Below are 27,295 nucleotides of genomic sequence, written 5' to 3' on the forward strand. Positions count from 1 at the left end.
ACGTCAGTATAAAACAGACAAGGACAACAAATGACAGATTATACAAAGACCTTAAAAGACAAAGATGTATTGATTGTTTTAACAGCTTTTTGATTGGAAGACTGTAGAATGGTCTTTACTGTACTGCTCGAACTCCTTATAGAAAACAAGGAAAAGTGTTTTTTTATTAGTTTATTATTTTGTATTATTTTTCTATTCGTTTTAATTATATTTTTTAATTATTTATTGATTAGATTTTTTCCCATGAACACAATTAGTATTAAGAGGTCAAATTGGTTTTCTTTATCGTTTATGATATCGTATCCGTTCGTCTCCACAGTCGACTCTGAATAGCGCGACGTCATCCACCAGGGTACCAGGCGTGTCCGTACAGCCTCTCCCTCACCAAACAGAGCCCGGGCCGGAACTGACTGCGGAACTGCTTCGTACACAAATTAAAATGACAGATGTCACGGTGTTTTTGTCATGTTCGTTGTTTTTTATTTCAATTTTGCGTCCAGGGATCGGGGCAGAAGTGTCCTTGTGGAATGTCGACATCAACTCAGTGAGTACATGCGCCGTGACTGTCCTGTGTGTGTTGTTATCGTGTTGTAACATGACCGTATTTCAATATCAGCTGCAGCAGGTAGGTAGCTAAGGAACCTCAGATAGCCTAGCCTAGCCTAGCCAGCAGGCTTTTTGAAGTACAACAGTCAAGCCCAGGGAAGTAAATGAATCCCGGGTTGACAGATGTAATCTGAAGGTGTTCGACGATCAGACACCTGTGTGTGTACTAACGTTACACCGGTCTGATTGTTTTCACGGTCAATATTACATCACACGATCTGGGAAGATAGGCTACTAGCTAGCTACCACAGATTATTTGTTACTAACGCTACTCCTTGAGCCGAGAAGACTCATCTGTGTCCTCAATAACCTAACAATACTGTAATATATATATATTTATATTTATATATATATATACTATAATGTGTACCTGCTCGTCTGCTCCAACTCATGACCACTCATCTAAGGTCTGGTAGTGAATATAATATTGCGTATAGCTAGTTTCCGTATTTCTTAAGTTGAGATAATACTGCTAGCAAGACTAAGGCTTGATAACATTCCAACGAGCTCGTTGTCTGATGTTGTATTTCACAACCATGACAACTATTTACATAAAACCTTCTCTTACTGTCACATGATTGATAAGAGGTTGTCCAAGGTGCTTGCTGCCACGGTAACTTGATCTATTCGTTTCCTTAGTCACAAAATGCCGTCTTCAGGAAGACATTGTACGCCAACACAACCATCTTTATGAGATGTAAGTATACACCTTGGAAGACGACAACAACAAAGATAATTTGCATACAGACCAGAAATATTGATTTTGACGGCTGTAGTTAACAGGGTTTTCCTGTTAGTCCTGTCGTGCAACTTACTTATGGGCTTCGTTTGAAATGTCACCCTGTTCCTTATCTGCTCCCTCGTCAAAAATAGTGCACTATAAGGTATAGGGAACATAGTGACCACATGGCTGTGTTTCTCCCAGTATCCTTCATTTCACTACAAAACACTTGGTACGGCCCTTACACTTTCCCCATCGTTACACTTTCCCCGTCGTTACACTTTCCCCGTCGTTACACTTTCCCCGTCGTTACACTTTCCCCGTCGTTACACTTTCCCCGTCGTTACACTTTCCCCATCGTTACACTTTCCCCATCGTTACACTTTCCCCATCGTTACAAGTTATTACACTTCATATAACCTTCATAAGAATGTAGTACAAGTAGCAGTGCATTGTATCCCCTCCCCTCCCCTCCCCCGTGTTTCTGCCATTGACTCTCCTCTCCTCCTCCAGTCCAGGGGGACTTGGCTTTATGTGATTCCAACCTGGCCTTCAACATCAGTTGGTACCTCCGTTCCTCTGTCTGCTACAATAAAGTCTTTAATACTCCAGTGAGTACAATCCCCTTTTTTCCCCCCTTCTTCTTCTTCTTCTCTGCTGCCCATATTCTGACAGGCAGACTCATCCTAACCCTGCACACGAACCACAAATAGCACACAGAGAAGCAGTACTACGTATCCAACGATGCCATCACATTAATGTTGTACTAGCAGGACCACAACATAGTGTGTTGCCTGTCATTTATTAGACACCATTATTTCTACATTAGAAGAGACATGCCCCCCCCCCCCCTGTTTTGTCCTTTGTTTGTTTGTTTGTTTGTTGTTGTGCCCATTCAGTGAGTTGTTCCCTCTACCTGTAGGACAACAAGGCACTGACTATGTTTGGTCTGGATCACATGCTGAAGGAGGACTGGAATGGCTTCTACAGCCAGGGATACATGTACTTTGACAACTGCTCAGCTCTTTTTCTACCCAAGGTTGGTCATCTCTTCTGTTGTTGTTGTTGGGGGGGGGGGGGGGTTGCCAACAACTGACTTATAATTCTTGGTTGATGTATTATATCTCTGTCCCCTCCCCTCTCCATTTCTCCCCTCTCCATTCCTCCCCCTCTCCATTCCTCCCCCTCTCCATTCCTCCCCCTCTCCTTTCCTCCCCCTCTCCATTCCTCCCCCTCTCCATTCCTCCCCCTCTCCATTCCTCCCCCTCTCCATTCCTCCCCCTCTCCATTCCTCCCCCTCTCCATTCCTCCCCCTCTCCATTTCTCCCCCTCTCCATTTCTCCCCCTCTCCATTTCTCCCTCCTCCATTTCTCCCTCCTCCATTCCTCCCCCCCTCCATTCCTCCCCTCCTCTATTCATCCCCTCCTCTATTCATCCCCTCCTCTATGCCTCCCCCTCTCCATTCCTCCCCCCTCCATTCCTCCCCCCTCCATTCCTCCCCCTCTCCATTCCTCCCCCTCTCCATTCCTCCCCCCTCCATTCCTCCCCTCTCCATTCCTCCCCTCTCCATTCCTCACCCTCTTTATTCCTCCCCCCTTCATCCCCTCCTCTATTCATCCCCTCCTCTATTCCTCCCCCTCTCCATTCCTCCCCTCTCCATTCCTCCCCTCTCCATTCCTCACCCTCTCCATTCCTCCCCCCTTCATTCCTCCCCCTCTCCATTCCTCTCCATTCCTCCCCCCTCCATTCCTCCCCTCTCCATTCCTCCCCCTCTCCATTCCTCCCCCTCTCCATTCCTCCCCCCTCCATTCCTCCCCCTCTCCATTCCTCACCCTCTCCATTTCTCCCTCTCTCCATTTCTCCCCCTCTCCATTTCTCACCCTCTCCATTTCTCCCTCCTCCATTCCTCCCCTCCTCCATTCCTCCCCTCCTCCCTTCCTCCCCCCTTCATTCCTCCCCTCCTCTATTCATCCCCTCCTCTATTCCTCCCCCTCTCCATTCCTCCCCCCTCCATTCCTCCCCCCTCCATTCCTCACCCTCTCCATTCCTCCCCCCTCCATTCCTCCCCTCTCCATTCCTCACCCTCTCCATTCCTCCCCCCTCCATTCCTCCCCTCTCCATTCCTCCCTCTCCCTTCCTTCCTTCCTCCCCCTCTCCATTCCTCCCCCTCTCCATTCCTCCCCCCTCCATTCCTCCCCTCTCCATTCCTCACCCTCTCCATTCCTCCCCTCCTCCCCCTCTCCATTCCTCCCCCCTCCATTCCTCCCCCCTCCATTCCTCCTTCCAGGTGTACTACACAGACTTCAGCACCTATCAGCCCCTCATCAGCCCACAGGTATTATACTGTGTATTCAGACACCTTGATTTAAAAAATAAAAGTGTTGTTATGTTACAGCCTTATTCTAAAATAACACATGATACCCCATAATGACAAAAGTATTCAGACCCTTCACTCAGGACTTTGTTGAAGCCCCTTTGGCAGCGATTACAGCCTCGAGTCTTCTTGGATATGACACTACAAGCTTGGCACACCTGTATTTGGGGAGTTTCTCCTATTCTTCTCTGCAGATCCTCTCAAGCTCTGTCAGGTTGGATGGGAAGTGTTGCTGCACAGCTATTTTCAGGTCTCTCCAGAGATGTTCAATCGGATTCAAGTCCGGGCTCTGGCTGGGCCACTCATTCAGAGACTTGTCCCGAAGCCCCTTCTGTGTTGTCTTGGCTGTGTGCTTAGGGTCGTTGTCCTGTTGGAAGGTGAACCTTCGCCCCAGTCTGAGATCCTGAGGGCTCTGGAACAGGTTTTCATCAAGGATCTCTCTGTACTTTGCTCTGTTCATCTTTCCCTTAATCCTGACTAGTCTCCCAGTCCCTGCCTCTGAAAAACATCCCCACCGCATGATGCTGCCACCACCATGCTTCACCGTAGGGATGGTGCCAGGTTTCCTCCAGACGTGACGCTTTGCATTCAGGCCAAATAGTTACATCTTGGTACCTCCGTTCCTCTATCTGCTACAATGAAGTCTTTAACAATGAAGTCTTTAAATCTTTTAATCTCATGGTCTGAGAGTCTTTAGGTGCCTTTTGGCAAACTCCAAGTGGGCTGTCATGTGCCTTTTACTGAGGAGTGGCTTCTGTCTGGCCAATCTACCATAAAGGCCTGATTGGTGGAGTGCTGCAGAGATGGTTGTCCTTCTGGAAGATTCTCCCATCTCCACAGAGGAACTCTGTCAGTGACCATCAGGTTCTTGGTCACCTCCCTGACCAAGGCCCTTCTCCCGATTGCTCAGTTTGGCCGGGCGGCCAGCTCTAGGAAGATTCTTAGTGGTTCCAAACTTCTTCCATTTAAGAATGATGGAGGGCACCATGTTCTTGGGGACCTTCAATGCTGCAGAAATGTTTTGGTACCCTTCCCTAGATCTGTGCCTCGACACAATCCCGCCTCGGAGCTCCACGGACAATTCCTTCGACCTCGTGGCTTGGTTTTTGCTCTGACATGCACTGTCAACTGTGGGACCTTATATAGACAGGTGTGTGTCTTTCCAAATCATGTCCAATCAATTGAATTTACCACAGGTGAACTCCAATCAAGTTGTAGAAACATCTCAAGGGATGATCAATGGAAACAGGATGTACCTCTAGTCTCAATTTTGAGTATCATAGTAAAGGGTCTGAATACTTATGTAAATAAAGTATTTATGCTTTTTATTTTACTTCTACCGTGGGCAAATATTTAGAGAATGTTTTGTTCAAATCAAGAGGTGCTGTCAAAAAAGTGATTGAAATCAAATTAATAACACATCTGTCTACTCACTGTCACTCTGCTGTTGTTTAGAGTGAGGAAGGCAGGCCTTCCAATCAGAGCGCTCCACAGGGGTGGCTGGAAAAGCCGGTAAGCCAATCAGAACTCTGTTTTATAGTGTGTTTTTTGTTATAAGATTTCTGTAAATCAAATCAAATGTATTTATAAAGCCCTTCGTACATCAGCTGATATCTCAAAGTGCTGTACAGAAACCCAGCCTAAAACCCCAAACAGCAAACAATGCAGGTGTAGAAGCACGGTGGCTAGGAAAAACTCCCTAGAAAGGCCAAAACCTAGGAAGAAACCTAGAGAGGAACCAGGCTATGAGGGCTGGCCAGTCCTCTTCTGGCTGTGCCGGGTGGAGATTATAACAGAACATGGCCAAGATGTTCAAATGTTCATAAATGACCAGCAGGGTCAAATAATAATAATCACAGTAGTTGTCGAGGGTGCAACAGGTCAGCACCTCAGGAGTAAATGCCTGTTGGCTTTGTGTGTATCATCACTGTACATAGTCATGGCTGTGTCTAAATGTGTTTTGCATTGAAAGTGTGCTTCTGAAATGGCAGCATATGGACCCTGGTCAAAAGTAGTGGACTAAGTACAGTGGTGTAAAGTACTTATGTAGTACTTTAAAGTATTTTTACTTAAGTTGTTTTTTGAGGTATTTGTACTTTATAATTTATATTTTTGACAACATACTTTTACGTCACTACATTCCTAAAGGAAATAATGTAGATTTTACCCCATACATTTCCCCTGAAACCTTTAAAAGTACTTACTAGGACAGGAAAATGGTCTAATTCACACACTTATCAAGAGAACATCCCTGGTACTCCCTACTGCCTCTGATCTGGAGGACTCACTAAACAGAGAACATCCCTGGTCCTCCCTACTGCCTCTGATCTGGAGGACTCACTGAACAGAGAACATCCCTGGTCCTCCCTACTGCCTCTGATTCGGAGGACTCACTAAACAGAGAACATCCCTGGTCATCCCTACTGCCTCTGATCTGGAGGACTCACTAAACAGAGAACATCCCTGGTCCTCCCTACTGCCTCTGATTCGGAGGACTCACTAAACAGAGAACATCCCTGGTCATCCCTACTGCCTCTGATCTGGAGGACTCACTAAACAGAGAACATCCCTGGTCCTCCCTTCTAGCCTCTGATCTGGAGGACTCACTAAACAGAGAACATCCCTGGTCCTCCCTTCTAGCCTCTGATCTGGAGGACTCACTAAACAGAGAACATCCCTGGTCATCCCTACTGCCTCTGATCTGGTGGACTCACTAAACAGAGAACATCCCTGGTCATCCCTACTGCCTCTGATCTGGAGGACTCACTAAACAGAGAACATCCCTGGTCCTCCCTACTGCCTCTGATCTGGAGGACTCACTGAACAGAGAACATCCCTGGTCCTCCCTACTGCCTCTGATTCGGAGGACTCACTAAACAGAGAACATCCCTGGTCATCCCTACTGCCTCTGATCTGGAGGACTCACTAAACAGAGAACATCCCTGGTCCTCCCTTCTAGCCTCTGATCTGGAGGACTCACTAAACAGAGAACATCCCTGGTCCTCCCTTCTAGCCTCTGATCTGGAGGACTCACTAAACAGAGAACATCCCTGGTCATCCCTACTGCCTCTGATCTGGAGGACTCACTAAACAGAGAACATCCCTGGTCCTCCCTACTGCCTCTGATCTGGTGGACTCACTAAACAGAGAACATCCCTGGTCATCCCTACTGCCTCTGATCTGGAGGACTCACTAAACAGAGAACATCCCTGGTCATCCCTACTGCCTCTGATCTGGAGGACTCACTAAACAGAGAACATCCCTGGTCATCCCTACTGCCTCTGATCTGGAGGACTCACTACACAGAGAACATCCCTGGTCCTCCCTACTGCCTCTGATCTGGAGGACTCACTAAACAGAGAACATCCCTGGTCCTCCCTACTGCCTCTGATCTGGAGGACTCACTAAACAGAGAACATCCCTGGTCATCCCTACTGCCTCTGATCTAGAGGACTCACTAAACAGAGAACATCCCTGGTCATCCCTACTGCCTCTGATCTGGAGGACTCACTAAACAGAGAACATCCCTGGTCATCCCTACCTCCGCTGATCTGGAGGACTCACTAAACAGAGAACATCCCTGGTCCTCCCTACTGCCTCTGATCTGGAGGACTCACTAAACAGAGAACATCCCTGGTCCTCCCTACTGCCTCTGATCTGGAGGACTCACTAAACAGAGAACATCCCTGGTCATCCCTACTGCCTCTGATCTGGAGGACTCACTAAACAGAGAACATCCCTGGTCCTCCCTACTGCCTCTGAATTCGAGGACTCACTAAACAGAGAACATCCCTGGTCCTCCCTACTGCCTCTGATCTGGAGGACTCACTAAACAGAGAACATCCCTGGTCATCCCTACTGCCTCTGATCTGGAGGACTCACTAAACAGAGAACATCCCTGGTCATCCCTACTGCCTTTGATCTGGAGGACTCACTAAACAGAGAACATCCCTGGTCATCCCTACTGCCTCTGATCTGGTGGACTCATTAAACAGAGAACATCCCTGGTCATCCCTACTGCCTCTGATCTGGAGGACTCACTAAACAGAGAACATCCCTGGTCATCCCTACTGCCTCTGATCTGGAGGACTCACTAAACAGAGAACATCCCTGGTCATCCCTACTGCCTCTGATCTGGACGACTCACTAAACAGAGAACATCCCTGGTCATCCCTACTGCCTCTGATCTGGACGACTCACTAAACAGAGAACATCCCTGGTCATCCCTACTGCCTCTGATCTGGAGGACTCACTAAACAGAGAACATCCCTGGTCATCCCTACTGCCTCTGATCTGGAGGACTCACTAAACAGAGAACATCCCTGGTCATCTCTACTGCCTCTGATCTGGAGGACTCACTAAACAGAGAACATCCCTGGTCCTCCCTTCTAGCCTCTGATCTGGAGGACTCACTAAACAGAGAACATCCCTGGTAATCCCTACTGCCTCTGATCTGGAGGACTCACTAAACAGAGAACATCCCTGGTAATCCCTACTGCCTCTGATCTGGAGGACTCACTAAACAGAGAACATCCCTGGTAATCCCTACTGCCTCTGATCTGGTGGACTCACTAAACAGAGAACATCCCTGGTAATCCCTACTGCCTCTGATCTGGTGGACTCACTAAACAGAGAACATCCCTGGTCCTCCCTACTGCCTCTGATCTGGAGGACTCACTAAACAGAGAACATCCCTGGTCCTCCCTACTGCCTCAGATCTGGAGGACTCACTAAACAGAGAACATCCCTGGTAATCCCTACTGCCTCTGATCTGGTGGACTCACTAAACAGAGAACATCCCTGGTCCTCCCTACTGCCTCTGATCTGGAGGACTCACTAAACAGAGAACATCCCTGGTCATCCCTACTGCCTCAGATCTGGAGGACTCACTAAACAGAGAACATCCCTGGTCCTCCCTACTGCCTCTGATCTGGAGGACTCACTAAACAGAGAACATCCCTGGTCATCCCTACTGCCTCTGATCTGGACGACTCACTAAACAGAGAACATCCCTGGTCATCCCTACTGCCTCAGATCTGGACGACTCACTAAACAGAGAACATCCCTGGTCATCCCTACTGCCTCTGATCTGGAGGACTCACTAAACAGAGAACATCCCTGGTCATCCCTACTGCCTCAGATCTGGTGGACTCACTAAACAGAGAACATCCCTGGTCCTCCCTACTGCCTCAGATCTGGACGACTCACTAAACAGAGAACATCCCTGGTCATCCCTACTGCCTCAGATCTGGACGACTCACTAAACAGAGAACATCCCTGGTCCTCCCTACTGCCTCAGATCTGGACGACTCACTAAACAGAGAACATCCCTGGTCCTCCCTACTGCCTCAGATCTGGTGGACTCACTAAACAGAGAACATCCCTGGTCCTCCCTACTGCCTCAGATCTGGAGGACTCACTAAACAGAGAACATCCCTGGTCCTCCCTACTGCCTCAGATCTGGAGGACTCACTAAACAGAGAACATCCCTGGTCATCCCTACTGCCTCTGATCTGGACGACTCACTAAACAGAGAACATCCCTGGTCCTCCCTACTGCCTCTGATCTGGACGACTCACTAAACAGAGAACATCCCTGGTCATCCCTACTGCCTCAGATCTGGACGACTCACTAAACAGAGAACATCCCTGGTCATCCCTACTGCCTCTGATCTGGACGACTCACTAAACAGAGAACATCCCTGGTCATCCCTACTGCCTCAGATCTGGTGGACTCACTAAACAGAGAACATCCCTGGTCCTCCCTACTGCCTCAGATCTGGAGGACTCACTAAACAGAGAACATCCCTGGTCCTCCCTACTGCCTCAGATCTGGACGACTCACTAAACAGAGAACATCCCTGGTCCTCCCTACTGCCTCAGATCTGGAAGACTCACTAAACAGAGAACATCCCTGGTCCTCCCTACTGCCTCAGATCTGGACGACTCACTAAACAGAGAACATCCCTGGTCCTCCCTACTGCCTCTGATCTGGAGGACTCACTAAACAGAGAACATCCCTGGTCCTCCCTACTGCCTCTGATCTGGAGGACTCACTAAACAGAGAACATCCCTGGTCATCCCTACTGCCTCAGATCTGGTGGACTCACTAAACAGAGAACATCCCTGGTCCTCCCTACTGCCTCAGATCTGGACGACTCACTAAACAGAGAACATCCCTGGTCCTCCCTACTGCCTCTGATCTGGAGGACTCACTAAACAGAGAACATCCCTGGTCCTCCCTACTGCCTCTGATCTGGAGGACTCACTAAACAGAGAACATCCCTGGTCCTCCCTACTGCCTCTGATCTGGTGGACTCACTAAACAGAGAACATCCCTGGTCCTCCCTACTGCCTCTGATCTGGACGACTCACTAAACAGAGAACATCCCTGGTCCTCCCTACTGCCTCAGATCTGGAGGACTCACTAAACAGAGAACATCCCTGGTCCTCCCTACTGCCTCTGATCTGGAAGACTCACTAAACAGAGAACATCCCTGGTCCTCCCTACTGCCTCAGATCTGGAGGACTCACTAAACAGAGAACATCCCTGGTCCTCCCTACTGCCTCTGATCTGGAGGACTCACTAAACAGAGAACATCCCTGGTCCTCCCTACTGCCTCTGATCTGGACGACTCACTAAACAGAGAACATCCCTGGTCCTCCCTACTGCCTCTGATCTGGAGGACTCACTAAACAGAGAACATCCCTGGTCCTCCCTACTGCCTCTGATCTGGTGGACTCACTAAACAGAGAACATCCCTGGTCCTCCCTACTGCCTCTGATCTGGACGACTCACTAAACAGAGAACATCCCTGGTCCTCCCTACTGCCTCAGATCTGGAGGACTCACTAAACAGAGAACATCCCTGGTCCTCCCTACTGCCTCTGATCTGGAAGACTCACTAAACAGAGAACATCCCTGGTCCTCCCTACTGCCTCAGATCTGGACGACTCACTAAACAGAGAACATCCCTGGTCCTCCCTACTGCCTCTGATCTGGACGACTCACTAAACACATGTCTGAGTGTTGGAGCATGCCCCTTCCTATCCATATATTAAACAAAACAAGAAAATTGTGCCATCTGCTTTGCCTAATATAAGGAATTTTAAATGATTTATACTTTTTTACTTTTGATACTTACGTATATTTGAGCAATTACATTTCCTTTTGATACTTAAATATATTTAAAACTAAATACTTTTACTCCACACTCGACGTCATCCATTTGTGTACCAGGCGTGTCCGTATGGTGACTCACTTTTACTTGAGTCATTCTATATTAAGGTATCTTTTTCTCAAGTATGACAATTGGGTACTTTTTTTCACCGTTGTCTAAATAGGGAACAGAGTGCTATTTGGGATGTGTTCGAAGCGTCTTGTCATGTGTCCCCCTGAAGGATATAGGTGCGGTGGCCAAGGCGTGGTTCGACAGCCCCTACCTGTTTATAGTGAAGGTGCAGCCGCAGCAGCGTGGAGATGCCAGCGGGGGGCGCCCTGGAGCAGAGGAGGAGGAGACTAATGATGTCCCGGGAAACCTGGCCTTTATCAGTCAGTATTACCGTTTAATATGAACATAGACCTTTGACTTAGTGCTTCATCATTGAAGTGCCCCACTGTCTGCAGAGCAATGAGAAATTAACGTTGTCTGACTGCCTGTCTCTGGCTACCTGTCTCTGACTGCCTGTGTCTGCCTGCCTGTCTGTGTCTGCCTGTGTCTGTCTGTGTCTGCCTGCCTGTCTGTGTCTGACTACTTGTCTCTGACTGCCTGTCTCTGACTGCCTGTCTGACTGCCTGTCTGACTGCCTGTCTGACTGCCTGTCTGTGACTGCCTGTGTCTGACTGCCTGTCTGTGTATTCACAGTGACCGTGGAGATGAAGGGACCTCGTGAATACTCCTCCCCTGCAGACTGGCCTCTTATGATGGTGTGTTTCTAGTTGTATTCGTCTCATGCACAAGTACAGTGAAATGCTTAGCTTGCAAGTCCGTCCCAACAGTGCAGTATTCAGTATCAAAATAGTGTAACTGGGAGAAAAAAATACACAGGAAATAAGAGAGACATAAAACAACAGGAGAATGTATACTGTGTCAGGTCCAGGGTCAGGTCCAGGGTCAGGTCCAGGGCCAGGTCTAGGGCCAGGTCTAGGGCCAGGTCTAGTGTCAGTGTCAGGTCTAGGGCCAGGTCTAGGGCCAGGTCTAGGGCCAGGTCTAGTGTCAGGTCTAGGGTCAGGGCCAGGTCTAGGGCCAAGTCTAGGGCCAGGTCTAGGGCCAGGTCTAGGGCCAGGTCTAGGGTCAGTGTCAGGTCTAGGGTCAGGTCTAGGTCTAGTGTCAGGTCTAGTGCCAGGTCTAGGGTCAGGTCTAGGGCCAGGTCTAGGGTCAGGTCTAGGTCCAGGTCTAGGGTCAGGTCTAGGGTCAGGGTCATATGTACAACATGCAGGGATGCTGAAGTAGCTGAATTCACACTAAAACATAATTCTAGTTTGGGGTATTGTGTGTTTGGGACAGTGACACACAATCTCAATGTAATCCATTCAGACTGCAACACAACAACATGTGTAGAAAGTCAAGGGGTGTGAATACTTTCTGAAGGCTCTGTATTATGATGGTACATGTTAGTTAGGATGGTATATTATGATGGTACATGTTAGTTAGGATGGTATATTATGATGGTACATGTTAGTTAGGATGGTGTATTATGATGGTACATGTTAGTTAGGATGGCATATTATGATGGTACATGTTAGTTAGGATGGCATATTATAATGGTACATGTTAGTTATGATGGTATATTATGATGGTACATGTTAGTTAGGATGGCATATTATAATGGTACATGTTAGTTATGATGGTATATTATGATGGTATATTTTGATGGTATGTGTTAGTTATGATGGTATATTATGATGGTATATTTTGATGGTATGTGTTAGTTAGGATGGTATATTATGATGGTATATTTTGATGGTATGTGTTAGTTAGGATGGTATATTATGATGGTATATTTTGATGGTATGTGTTAGTTAGGATGGTATATTATGATGGTATATTTTGATGGTATGTGTTAGTTAGGATGGTATATTATGATGGTATATTTTGATGGTATGTGTTAGTTAGGATGGTATATTATGATGGTATATTTTGATGGTATGTGTTAGTTAGGATGGTATATTATGATGGTATATTTTGATGGTATGTGTTAGTTAGGATGGTATATTATGATGGTATATTTTGATGGTATGTGTTAGTTAGGATGGTATATTATGATGGTATATTTTGATGGTATGTGTTAGTTAGGATGGTATATTATGATGGTATATTTTGATGGTATGTGTTAGTTAGGATGGTATATTATGATGGTATATTTTGATGGTATGTGTTAGTTAGGATGGTATATTATGATGGTACATGTTAGGATGGTATATTTTGATGGTATGTGTTAGTTAGGATGGTATATTATGATGGTACATGTTAGGATGGTATGTATTAGTTAGGATGGTATATTATGATGGCATATATTAATGGTATATTTGGATGGTATGTGTTAGTTAGGATGGTATATTATGATGGTACATGCTAGGATGGTATGTATTAGTTAGGATGATATATTATGATGGTATGTGTTATGATATGTGTTAGTCAGGATGGTATATTATGATGGTATGTGTTAGTTAGGATGGTATATTATGATGGTATGTATTAGTTAGGATGGTATATTATGATGTTATGTGTTAGTTAGGATGGTATATTATGATATGTGTTATGATATGTGTTAGTTAGGATGGTATATTATGATGTTATTTGTTAGTTAGGATGGTATATTATGATATGTGTTAGTTAGGATGGTATATTATGATATGTGTTATGATATGTGTTAGTTAGGATGGTATATTATGATATGTGTTATGATATGTGTTAGTTAGGATGGTATATTATGATATGTGTTAGTTAGGATGGTATATTATGATGGTAAATGTTAGGATGGTATATTATGATATGTATTAGTTAGTGTGGTATATTATGATGGTAAATGTTAGGATGGTATATTATGATATGTATTAGTTAGTGTGGTATATTATGATGGTACGTGTTAGGATGGTATATTATGATGGTACGTGTTAGGATGGTATATTATGATGGTATATTATGATGGTACGTGTTAGGACGGTATATTATGGTGGTATGTGTTGGGTAGGATGGTATATTATGATGGTATGTGTTAGGTAGGATGGTATATTATGATGGTATGTGTTAGGTAGGATGGTATATTATGATGGTATGTGTTAGGTAGGATGGTATATTATGATGGTATGTGTTAGGTAGGATGGTATATTATGATGGTATGTGTTGGGTAGGATGGTATATTATGGTGGTATGTGTTAGGATGGTATATTATGATGGTATGTGTTAGGATGGTATATTATGGTGGAATGTGTTAGGATGGTATATTATGGTGGAATGTGTTAGGACGGTATATTATGGTGGAATGTGTTAGGATGGTATATTATGGTGGAATGTGTTGGGTAGGATGGTATATTATGATGGTATGTGTTAGGTAGGATGGTATATTATGGTGGAATGTGTTAGGATGGTATATTATGGTGGAATGTGTTAGGATGGTATATTATGGTGGAATGTGTTAGGACGGTATATTATGGTGGAATGTGTTAGGATGGTATATTATGGTGGAATGTGTTGGGTAGGATGGTATATTATGATGGTATGTGTTAGGTAGGATGGTATATTATGGTGGTATGTGTTAGGGTGGTATATTATGGTGGTATTCGTCAGTTAAGACGGTATATTATGGTGGAATGTGTTAGGATGGTATATTATGGTGGTATGTGTTGGGTAGGATGGTATATTATGATGGTATGTGTTAGGTAGGATGGTATATTATGGTGGTATGTGTTAGGATGGTATATTATGGTGGTATGTGTTAGGATGGTATATTATGGTGGAATGTGTTTGGACGGTATATTATGGTGGAATGTGTTAGGATGGTATATTATGGTGGAATGTGTTAGGTAGGATGGTATATTATGATGGTATGTGTTAGGTAGGATGGTATATTATGATGGTATGTGTTGGGTAGGATGGTATATTATGGTGGTATGTGTTAGGATGGTATATTATGATGGTATGTGTTAGGATGGTATATTATGGTGGAATGTGTTAGGATGGTATATTATGGTGGAATGTGTTAGGACGGTATATTATGGTGGAATGTGTTAGGATGGTATATTATGGTGGAATGTGTTGGGTAGGATGGTATATTATGATGGTATGTGTTAGGTAGGATGGTATATTATGGTGGAATGTGTTAGGATGGTATATTATGGTGGAATGTGTTAGGATGGTATATTATGGTGGAATGTGTTAGGACGGTATATTATGGTGGAATGTGTTAGGATGGTATATTATGGTGGAATGTGTTGGGTAGGATGGTATATTATGATGGTATGTGTTAGGTAGGATGGTATATTATGGTGGTATGTGTTAGGGTGGTATATTATGGTGGTATTCGTCAGTTAAGACGGTATATTATGGTGGAATGTGTTAGGATGGTATATTATGGTGGTATGTGTTGGGTAGGATGGTATATTATGATGGTATGTGTTAGGTAGGATGGTATATTATGGTGGTATGTGTTAGGATGGTATATTATGGTGGTATGTGTTAGGATGGTATATTATGGTGGAATGTGTTTGGACGGTATATTATGGTGGAATGTGTTAGGATGGTATATTATGGTGGAATGTGTTGGGTAGGATGGTATATTATGATGGTATGTGTTAGGTAGGATGGTATATTATGGTGGTATGTGTTAGGATGGTATATTATGGTGGTATGTGTTAGGATGGTATATTATGGTGGAATGTGTTAGGGTGGTATATTATGGTGGTATGTGTTAGGATGGTATATTATGGTGGAATGTGTTGGGTAGGATGGTATATTATGATGGTATGTGTTAGGTAGGATGGTATATTATGGTGGTATGTGTTAGGGTGGTATATTATGGTGGTATTCGTCAGTTAAGACGGTATATTATGGTGGAATGTGTTAGGATGGTATATTATGGTGGTATGTGTTGGGTAGGATGGTATATTATGATGGTATGTGTTAGGTAGGATGGTATATTATGGTGGTATGTGTTAGGATGGTATATTATGGTGGTATGTGTTAGGATGGTATATTATGGTGGAATGTGTTTGGACGGTATATTATGGTGGAATGTGTTAGGATGGTATATTATGGTGGAATGTGTTGGGTAGGATGGTATATTATGATGGTATGTGTTAGGTAGGATGGTATATTATGGTGGTATGTGTTAGGATGGTATATTATGGTGGTATGTGTTAGGATGGTATATTATGGTGGAATGTGTTAGGGTGGTATATTATGGTGGTATGTGTTAGGATGGTATATTATGGTGGTATGTGTTAGGATGGTATATTATGGTGGTATGTGTTAGGATGGTATATTATGATGGTACGTGTTAGGATGGTATATTATGATGGAATGTGTTGGGTAGGATGGTATATTATGGTGGAATGTGTTGGGTAGGATGGTATATTATGATGGTATGTGTTAGGATGGTATATTATGGTGGTATGTGTTAGGATGGTATATTATGATAGTATGTGTTAGGATGGTATATTATGGTGGAATGTGTTAGGGTGGTATATTATGATGGTATGTGTTAGGATGGTATATTATGGTGGAATGTGTTGGGTAGGATGGTATATTATGATGGTATGTGTTAGGTAGGATGGTATATTATGGTGGTATGTGTTAGGATGGTATGTTATGGTGGTATGTGTTAGGATGGTATATTATGGTGGTATGTGTTAGGATGGTATATTATGGTGGAATGTGTTAGGATGGTATATTGTGGTGGAATGTGTTAGGATGGTAAATTATGATGGTATGTGTTAGGATGGTATATTATGATGGTACGTGTTAGGATGGTATATTATGGTGGAATGTGTTAGGACGGTATATTATGGTGGAATGTGTTAGGATGGTATATTATGGTGGAATGTGTTGGGTAGGATGGTATATTATGGTGGTATGTGTTAGGGTGGAATGTGTTAGGATGGTATATTATGGTGGAATGTGTTAGGATGGTATATTATGATGGTACGTGTTAGGATGGTATATTATGGTGGTATGTGTTAGGATGGTATATTATGATGGTATGTGTTAGGTAGGATGGTATATTATGATGTTACGTGTTAGGATGGTATATTATGGTGGTATGTGTTAGGATGGTATATTATGGTGGAATGTGTTAGGATGGTATATTATGGTGGAATGTGTTAGGATGGTATATTATGGTGGTATGTGTTAGGATGGTATATTATGATGGTATGTGTTAGGATGGTATATTATGGTGGAATGTGTTAGGATGGTATATTATGGTGGAATGTGTTGGGTAGGATGGTATATTATGATGGTATGTGTTAGGACGGTATATTATGGTGGTATGTGTTAGGATGGTATATTATGGTGGAATGTGTTGGGTAGGATGGTATATTATGATGGTATGTGTTAGGTAGGATGGTATATTATGGTGGTATGTGTTAGGATGGTATGTTATGGTGGTATGTGTTAGGATGGTATATTATGGTGGTATGTGTTAGGATGGTATATTATGGTGGAATGTGTTAGGATGGTATATTGTGGTGGAATGTGTTAGGATGGTAAATTATGATGGTATGTGTTAGGATGGTATATTATGATGGTACGTGTTAGGATGGTATATTATGGTGGAATGTGTTAGGACGGTATATTATGGTGGAATGTGTTAGGATGGTATATTATGGTGGAATGTGTTGGGTAGGATGGTATATTATGGTGGTATGTGTTAGGGTGGAATGTGTTAGGATGGTATATTATGGTGGAATGTGTTAGGATGGTATATTATGATGGTACGTGTTAGGATGGTATATTATGGTGGTATGTGTTAGGATGGTATATTATGATGGTATGTGTTAGGTAGGATGGTATATTATGATGGTACGTGTTAGGATGGTATATTATGGTGGTATGTGTTAGGATGGTATATTATGGTGGAATGTGTTAGGATGGTATATTATGGTGGAATGTGTTAGGATGGTATATTATGATGGTATGTGTTAGGATGGTATATTATGGTGGTATGTGTTAGGATGGTATATTATGGTGGAATGTGTTAGGATGGTATATTATGGTGGAATGTGTTAGGATGGTATATTATGGTGGTATGTGTTAAGATGGTATATTATGATGGTATGTGTTAGGATGGTATATTATGGTGGAATGTGTTAGGATGGTATATTATGGTGGAATGTGTTAGGATGGTATATTATGGTGGAATGTGTTAGGATGGTATATTATGATGGTATGTGTTAGGATGGTATATTATGGTGGAATGTGTTAGGATGGTATATTATGGTGGAATGTGTTAGGACGGTATATTATGATGGTATGTGTTAGGATGGTATATTATGGTGGTATGTGTTAGGATGGTATATTATGGTGGAATGTGTTAGGACGGTATATTATGATGGTATGTGTTAGGATGGTATATTATGATGGTACGTGTTAGGATGGTATATTATGGTGGTGTGTGTTAGGGTGGTATATTATGGTGGTATCTATTAGTTTGTGTGGTATATTATGATGGTATTCGTCAGTTAAGACGGTATGTTATGATGTCATGTTTCAATGTCCGAAACAGCTGCTCTGTTTCTTCCTATACCTGCCTCTCTGACGTGTGGGTGTGTGTTCCCCAGTTCTACCTAGTAATGTGTATATTGAATGTTCTACATGGTGATGTGTATGTTCTACATGGTGATGTGTATAGTGAATGTTCTACAGTTCTACATGGTGATGTGTATAGTGAATGTTCTACAGTTCTACATGGTGATGTGTATATCTATGTTCTACATGGTGATGTGTATAGTGAATGTTCTATAGTTCTACATGGTGATGTGTATATCTATGTTCTACATGGGGATGTGTTTGTTCTTCTACAGTTCTACATGGTGATGTGTTTGTTCTATAGTTCTACATGGTGATGTGTTTGTTCTATAGTTCTACATGGTGATGCGTTTGTTATACATGGTGATGTGTTTGTTCTATAGTTCTACATGGTGATGTGTTTGTTCTACATGGTGATGTGTTTGTTCTATAGTTCTACATGGTGATGTGTTTGTTCTATAGTTCTACATGATGATGTGTTTGTTCTATAGTTCTACATGGTGATGTGTTTGTTCTACAGTTCTACATAGTGATGTGTTTGTTCTATAGTTCTACATGGTGATGTGTTTGTTCTTCTACAGTTCTACATGGTGATGTGTATGTTCTATAGTTCTACATGGTGATGTGTTTGTTCTATAGTTCTACATGGTGATGTGTTTGTTCTATAGTTCTACATGGTGATGCGTTTGTTCTACATGGTGATGTGTTTGTTCTATAGTTCTACATGGTGATGTGTTTGTTCTACATGGTGATGTGTTTGTTCTATAGTTCTACATGGTGATGTGTTTGTTCTATAGTTCTACATGATGATGTGTTTGTTCTATAGTTCTACATGGTGATGTGTTTGTTCTACAGTTCTACATAGTGATGTGTTTGTTCTATAGTTCTACATGGTGATGTGTTTGTTCTTCTACAGTTCTACATGGTGATGTGTTTGTTCTTCTACAGTTCTACATGGTGATGTGTTTGTTCTATAGTTCTACATGGTGATGTGTATGTTCTATAGTTCTACATGGTGATGTGTTTGTTCTATAGTTCTACATAGTGATGTGTTTGTTCTATAGTTCTACATAGTGATGTGTTTGTTCTATAGTTCTTCATAGTGATGTGTTTGTTCTATAGTTCTACATGGTGATGTGTTTGTTCTATAGTTCTACATGGTGATGTGTTTGTTCTACATGGTGATGTGTTTGTTCTATAGTTTTACATGGTGATGTGTTTGTTCTATAGTTTTACATGGTGATGTGTTTGTTCTATAGTTCTACATGGTGATGTGTTTGTTCTATAGTTCTACATAGTGATGTGTTTGTTCTATAGTTCTACATAGTGATGTGTTTGTTCTGTAGTTCTACATAGTGATGTGTTTGTTCTATAGTTCTACATGGTGATGTGTTTGTTCTTCTACAGTTCTACATGGTGATGTGTTTGTTCTATAGTTCTACATGGTGATGTGTTTGTTCTATAGTTCTACATAGTGATGTGTTTGTTCTATAGTTCTACATAGTGATGTGTTTGTTCTGTAGTTCTACATAGTGATGTGTTTGTTCTATAGTTCTACATGGTGATGTGTTTGTTCTATAGTTCTACATGGTGATGTGTATGTTCTACAGTTCTACATAGTGATGTGTTTGTTCTGTAGTTCTACATAGTGATGTGTATGTTCTATAGTTCTACATAGTGATGTGTATGTTCTATAGTTCTACATAGTGATGTGTATGTTCTATAGTTCTACATAGTGATGTGTTTGTTCTATAGTTCTACATAGTGATGTGTTTGTTCTATAGTTCTTCATAGTGATGTGTTTGTTCTATAGTTCTACATGGTGATGTGTTTGTTCTATAGTTCTACATAGTGATGTGTTTGTTCTATAGTTCTACATAGTGATGTGTTTGTTCTATAGTTCTACATGGTGATGTGTTTGTTCTATAGTTCTACATAGTGATGTGTTTGTTCTATAGTTCTACATAGTGATGTGTTTGTTCTATAGTTCTACATAGTGATGTGTTTGTTCTATAGTTCTACATAGTGATGTGTTTGTTCTATAGTTCTACATGGTGATGTGTTTGTTCTATAGTTCTACATGGTGATGTGTTTGTTCTATAGTTCTACATGGTGATGTGTTTGTTCTTCTACAGTTCTACATGGTGATGTGTTTGTTCTATAGTTCTACATGGTGATGTGTTTGTTCTTCTACAGTTCTACATGGTGATGTGTATAGTGTATGTATTCTTCGGGGCGCTCTGGCTCTTCTGGTCGGCCTGTTACTGGAAGGATCTGTTGAGGATCCAGTTCTGGATCGGAGGAGTGATCATCCTGGGCATGCTGGAGAAAGCAGTCTTCTACTCCAAGTACCAGAGCATCCGCTACAGAGGAGACTACGGTCGGTTAAATCCACGCTCTTATTTTGAAATGCACTGTCAGTTTTTTTTTCTTTTCGTTTTAGTTTGGTATGTCGATTGATTGGTTGATTTTGATTTAAAGGAGAACTGCATCATGGTCTTTCTCTTTTTGTAAAATGTGTAAATTTACTTCCAACTCACATCTACTTTTTGGGGGGAGGGTTTAAATTGTTTTAAAAATGTTTTTAAAATGTTTTCCCTCCACAGTCCAAGGTGCTGTAATCTTTGCCGAGTTGCTGTCTGCTCTGAAGAGATCTCTGGCTCGGATCCTAGTGCTCATAGTCAGTCTGGGCTACGGCATCGTCAAGTGAGTTCGTCCCGTACCTGTCCCAAATGGCACCCTTAGTCCCCTTTTTTAATAGTGCACTACTTTTGACTGGAGCCCTGTGGGCCCTAGTGCACTATTAAAAAAGGGGACTAAGGGTGCCACAGGGCTCCAGTCAAAAGTAGTGCACTATGTTTAAAGGAATAGAGTGCCATTTGGAACGCGTACAATATGAATACTGTACTGACTATGAATACTGTACTGACTATGAATACTGTACTGACTATGAATACTGTACTGACTGAATACTGTACTGACTGAATACTGTACTGACTGTGAATACTGTACTGACTATGAATACTGTACTGACTGAATACTGTACTGACTATGAATACTGTACTGACTGAATACTGTACTGACTGTGAATACTGTACTGACTATGAATACTGTACTGAATACTGTACTGACTATGAATACTGTACTGAATACTGTACTGACTATGAATACTGTACTGAATACTGTACTGACTATGAATACTGTACTGAATACTGTACCGACTATGAATACTGTACTGACTATGAATACTGTACTGACTATGAATACTGTACCGACTATGAATACTGTACCGACTATGAATACTGTACTGACTGAATACTGTACTGACTGAATACTGTACTGACTATGAATACTGTACTGACTGAATACTGTACTGACTATGAATACTGTACTGACTGAATACTGTACTGACTGAATACTGTACTGACTGTGAATACTGTACTGACTATGAATACTGTACTGAATACTGTACTGAATACTGTACTGACTATGAATACTGTACTGAATACTGTACTGACTATGAATACTGTACTGAATACTGTACTGACTATGAATACTGTACTGAATACTGTACTGACTATGAATACTGTACCGACTATGAATACTGTACCGACTATGAATACTGTACTGACTATGAATACTGTACTGACTATGAATACTGTACTGAATACTGTACTGACTATGAATACTGTACCGACTATGAATACTGTACTGACTATGAATACTGTACTGAATACTGTACTGACTGAATACTGTACCGACTATGAATACTGTACTGAATACTGTACCGACTATGAATACTGTACTGACTGAATAGTGTACTGACTATGAATAGTGTACCGACTGTGAATACTGTACCGACTGTGAATACTGTACCGACTATGAATACTGTACTGACTATGAATACTGTACTGAATACTGTACTGACTATGAATACTGTACTGAATACTGTACTGACTATGAATAGTGTACTGACTATGAATAGTGTACCGACTGTGAATACTGTACCAACTATGAATACTGTACTGAATACTGTACTGACTATGAATACTGTACTGACTATGAATACTGTACCGACTATGAATACTGTACCAACTATGAATACTGTACCGACTATGAATACTGTACCGACTATGAATACTGTACCGACTATGAATAGTGTACTGACTATGAATACTGTACCGACTATGAATACTGTACCGACTGTGAATACTGTACCGACTGTGAATACTGTACCGACTGTGAATACTGTACCGACTGTGAATACTGTACCGACTATGAATACTGTACCGACTATGAATACTGTACCGACTATGAATACTGTACTGAATACTGTACTGAATACTGTACCGACTATGAATACTGTACTGAATACTGTACCGACTATGAATACTGTACTGAATACTGTACTGAATACTGTACCGACTATGAATAGTGTACTGACTATGAATAGTGTACCGACTGTGAATACTGTACCGACTGAATACTGTACCGACTGTGAATACTGTACCGACTGTGAATACTGTACCGACTATGAATACTGTACCGACTGTGAATACTGTACCGACTGTGAATACTGTACCGACTGAATACTGTAATGAATACTGTACCGACTATGAATACTGTACCGACTGTGAATACTGTACCGACTGTGAATACTGTACCGACTGTGAATACTGTACCGACTATGAATACTGTACCGACTGTGAATACTGTACCGACTATGAATACACTATTCTATGGGTTCAGAGCTGAACTGCTGTCGTTGTCCATCACCTACTGACTGTATGGTATCAATGGAGGAATCACCTACTCTCACACTACAATCTTGTACAGTGTTTTCATGTACAAGGAGTTGTGACACACACACACACACACACACACACACACACACACACACACACACACATACACACACAGCATAGGTTTTACTATCCTTGTGGGGACTTTTGGGGATTTCCGGTACCCATGAGGATACTAATAAAAGCCCAAACACACACACACACACACACACACACACCAACGCCCTGGTTTTATGGCCTGGCTTTGACCACAACATCTGGGCCCGTATTCACAACGCGTCTCAGAGTAAGAGCGCCGATCTAGGATCAGACCCCCATCTTTTTCAGTATGATCTAAAAAAAAAAATTAAAGGGGGGGGAAGCTGATCCTAGATCTGTACTCTGAGACTGTTTTGTGAGTACAGGCCCTGATTTCCCCTTGTTTTCCTGCTCTGTCTCTGACAGACCCAGGCTGGGCACCACAGTCCACCGGCTAGCAGCAGTAGGCCTGCTCTACCTGCTCTTCTCCTCTGTGGAGGGAGTGCTGCGCGTCACAGGAGTGAGTAGCTACAGTTTGGATAATCACTACACTTCTCATCTATATCACTTTGAGACACCTTGTGAAGTTTGTGGATGCATCTCTGTCTCTCACACTTTGAACTGTCTCTCTCTCTCTCTCTCTTTTTCTCTCTTTTTTTTCTCTCTCTCTCTTTTTCTCTCTTTTTTTCTCTCTCTCTTTTTCTGTCTCTTTCTCTCTCTCTCTTTCTCTCGCTCTCTGTCTCTCTTTTTCTCTCTCGGTCTCTCTCTCTCTCTTTCTCTCGCTCTCTCTCTCTCTCTCTCTTTTTTTCTTTCTCTCTCTCTCTGTCTCCTCAGGGTTTCTATGGGACCGTAGCCCTGGTGGCTAACCTGAGTCTCTCCCTCATTGACTTCTGTGTGATGTGGTGGATCTTCATAAGCTTGTCCCAGACCACTCGTCTCCTGAAGCTGCGTAGGAACGTGGTGAAGCTGTCTCTGTATCAGCATTTCACCAACACACTCATCTTCTCTGTTCTGGGTGAGTTGAAGGAATATTTATGGATGCTTTTAATGTCACTATACTATGAAAGGCACATCTTTTTAAAATTTGATTTTAATTTTGTTTTACTCAGGTACTTACTTGAAAAAAATTGTTTCTGTAATCTCAATATTGACTTATTGAATAAACAAAGGATAAATTAATAAAATAACTTAACTTTTCACTTTGTTTTGTTCCCGTAGCTTCTATTATCTTCATCATCTGGACGACCAAAGTGTTTAAGCTGGTCGACTGCCAGACCGTGAGTTGGTAGATTTTACACTGAACAAAAATAAAGTGTCGGTCCCATGTTTCCCATGAGCTGAAATAAAAGATCCCAGAAAATGTTCCATAGGCACAAAAACTCTTATTTCTCTATAAATGTTGTCTAGAAACAGGTTTACATCCCTGTTAATGAGCATTTCCCCTTTTACCAAGATAATACGTCCACCTGACGGGTGTGGTATATCAAGAAGCTGATTAAACATCATGATCATTACACAGGTGCACCTTGTGCTGGGGACAATAAAAGGTCACTCTAAAATGTGCAGTTTTGTCACACAACACAAAGCCACAGATGTCTCAAGTTTTGAGGGAGCGTGCAATTGGCATGCTGACTGCAGTACTGTCCACCAGAGCTGTTGCTAAAATGTTTTATGTTAATTTCTCTACCATAAGCCACCTCCAATGTCGTTTTACCAGAATGTCCACTTGTGTTTTAATACATTGTGTCTCTGTCCCCTGTGTCTCAGGGTTGGAGGGACCTGTGGGTGGACGATGCGTTCTGGCGCCTCCTCTTCTCCACCATCCTCCTGGTCATCATGGTGTTGCTACGACCCTCCGCCAACAGAGGTCAACAGTTTTTAACAGACTATGTACCTGCCTAATATTTTCATAGAGGTCAGAGGTCATTTGTAATAACACTAATAATATATACATATACAATAGTAACATATATATATATACATACACACACACACACAATAGTAACAGTGTAGTAACATATATATATACAATAGTAACAGTGTAGTAACATATGTGTGTATATATATATATACATACACACACACACAATAGTAACAGTGTAGTAACATATATATATATATATATACAATAGTAACAGTGTAGTAACATATATATATACATATACAATAGTAACAGTGTAGTAACATATATATATATATACACAATAGTAACAGTGTAGTAACATATATATATATACATATACAATAGTAACAGTGTAGTAACATATATATATATATACACAATAGTAACAGTGTAGTAACATATATATATATATATATATATATATATATATATATATATATACACACACAATAGTAACTGTGTAGTAACATATATATATATACAATAGTATATAGCACCTGTCTGAGGCTGTATTGTGTTCTCGCAGGTTCTCCCATTCCCCTCTGATCGATGAAGACGATGATGAGGATGAAGCCAAGGAGCCCATGCTGAATGAAGCCTTTGGTGAAAGACTTTAACCAGTTTAACGTTAGGATTTCCTGCTGTATTGATATAATATATGACAATAGGGATCTCTAGCAGGGCCGGGGTCAATTCCAGGCTAGCAGGGCCGGGGTCAGTTCCAGTCGAGCAGGGCCGGGGTCAGTTCCAGTCGAGCTCTCTCTCTCTGAGGTAAACTAGCAGGCCGAGCTCTCTCTCTCTCTGAGGTAAACTAGCAGGCCGAGCTCTCTCTCTCTCTCTGAGGTAAACTAGCAGGCCGAGCTCTCTCTCTCTCTGAGGTAAACTAGCAGGCCGAGCTCTCTCTCTCTCTGAGGTAAACTAGCAGGCCGAGCTCTCTCTCTCTCTGAGGTAAACTAGCAGGCCGAGCTCTCTCTCTCTCTGAGGTAAACTAGCAGGCCGAGCTCTCTCTCTCTGAGGTAAACTAGCAGGCCGAGCTCTCTCTCTCTGAGGTAAACTAGCAGGCCGAGCTCTCTCTCTCTGAGGTAAACTAGCAGGCCGAGCTCTCTCTCTCTGAGGTAAACTAGCAGGCCGAGCTCTCTCTCTCTGAGGTAAACTAGCAGGCCGAGCTCTCTCTCTCTCTGAGGTAAACTAGCAGGCCGAGCTCTCTCTCTCTCTGAGGTAAACTAGCAGGCCGAGCTCTCTCTCTCTGAGGTAAACTAGCAGGCCGAGCTCTCTCTCTCTCTGAGGTAAACTAGCAGGCCGAGCTCTCTCTCTCTCTGAGGTAAACTAGCAGGCCGAGCTCTCTCTCTCTCTGAGGTAAACTAGCAGGCCGAGCTCTCTCTCTCTCTGAGGTAAACTAGCAGGCCGAGCTCTCTCTCTCTGAGGTAAACTAGCAGGCCGAGCTCTCTCTCTCTGAGGTAAACTAGCAGGCCGAGCTCTCTCTCTCTGAGGTAAACTAGCAGGCCGAGCTCTCTCTCTCTCTGAGGTAAACTAGCAGGCCGAGCTCTCTCTCTCTCTGAGGTAAACTAGCAGGCCGAGCTCTCTCTCTCTCTGAGGTAAACTAGCAGGCCGAGCTCTCTCTCTCTGAGGTAAACTAGCAGGCCGAGCTCTCTCTCTCTGAGGTAAACTAGCAGGCCGAGCTCTCTCTCTCTGAGGTAAACTAGCAGGCCGAGCTCTCTCTCTCTCTGAGGTAAACTAGCAGGCCGAGCTCTCTCTCTCTCTGAGGTAAACTAGCAGGCCGAGCTCTCTCTCTCTCTGAGGTAAACTAGCAGGCCGAGCTCTCTCTCTCTCTGAGGTAAACTAGCTTGCCGACCTCTCTCTCTTTCTGAGGTAAACTAGCAGGCCGAGCTCTCTCTCTCTGAGGTAAACTAGCAGGCCGAGCTCTCTCTCTCTCTGAGGTAAACTAGCAGGCCGAGCTCTCTCTCTCTCTGAGGTAAACTAGCAGGCCGAGCTCTCTCTCTCTCTGAGGTAAACTAGCAGGCCGAGCTCTCTCTCTCTCTGAGGTAAACTAGCAGGCCGAGCTCTCTCTCTCTCTCTGAGGTAAACTAGCAGGTGCTGTGAGGGGAACTCCAACACCTCTTTAATCA

At 42.9% G+C, this 27,295-nt stretch overlaps 1 protein-coding gene across 6 annotated transcripts; it reads left to right on the forward strand.

Annotated features, from left to right (window-relative positions):
• Positions 1–364: 364 nt before the first annotated feature.
• Positions 365–26,021, forward strand: LOC120035912 (transmembrane protein 87A-like). Of its 6 annotated transcripts, none has more exons than XM_038982379.1 (16): positions 365–544; positions 1,246–1,303; positions 1,841–1,938; positions 2,250–2,366; positions 3,615–3,662; positions 5,157–5,213; positions 11,101–11,251; positions 11,565–11,626; positions 20,643–20,826; positions 21,053–21,152; positions 23,693–23,786; positions 24,101–24,281; positions 24,485–24,543; positions 24,786–24,813; positions 25,034–25,133; positions 25,696–26,021. In XM_038982379.1, exons 1-16 carry the CDS (start codon positions 440–442, stop codon positions 25,784–25,786), a joined length of 1,533 nt encoding a protein of 510 aa, XP_038838307.1. In that variant the 5' UTR covers positions 365–439; the 3' UTR covers positions 25,787–26,021. The 6 variants fall into 6 exon arrangements, with proteins under 6 accessions (XP_038838307.1, XP_038838309.1, XP_038838311.1 ...); XM_038982381.1 differs by having other exon boundaries at positions 25,034–25,181; positions 25,696–25,808; XM_038982383.1 differs by lacking the exon at positions 1,246–1,303 and having other exon boundaries at positions 366–544.
• The last annotated feature ends 1,274 nt before the right edge of the window (positions 26,022–27,295 follow it).

This window comes from Salvelinus namaycush, unplaced genomic scaffold (assembly GCF_016432855.1).
Source record: "Salvelinus namaycush isolate Seneca unplaced genomic scaffold, SaNama_1.0 Scaffold115, whole genome shotgun sequence".
NCBI lineage: Eukaryota > Metazoa > Chordata > Actinopteri > Salmoniformes > Salmonidae > Salvelinus > Salvelinus namaycush.

What these genes read in the sequence shown, in the direction of transcription:
- LOC120035912 (XM_038982379.1), top strand. Translation starts at nt 440, where the DNA reads ATGACAGATGTCACGGTGTTTTTGTCATGTTCGTTGTTTTTTATTTCA. An exon ending in ACTCATCTTCTCTGTTCTGG is followed by an intron (nt 24,282 to 24,484) that starts GTGAGTTGAAGG and finishes TTGTTCCCGTAG; the next exon opens with CTTCTATTATCTTCATCATC. An exon ending in ACGACCCTCCGCCAACAGAG is followed by an intron (nt 25,134 to 25,695) that starts GTCAACAGTTTT and finishes GTGTTCTCGCAG; the next exon opens with GTTCTCCCATTCCCCTCTGA.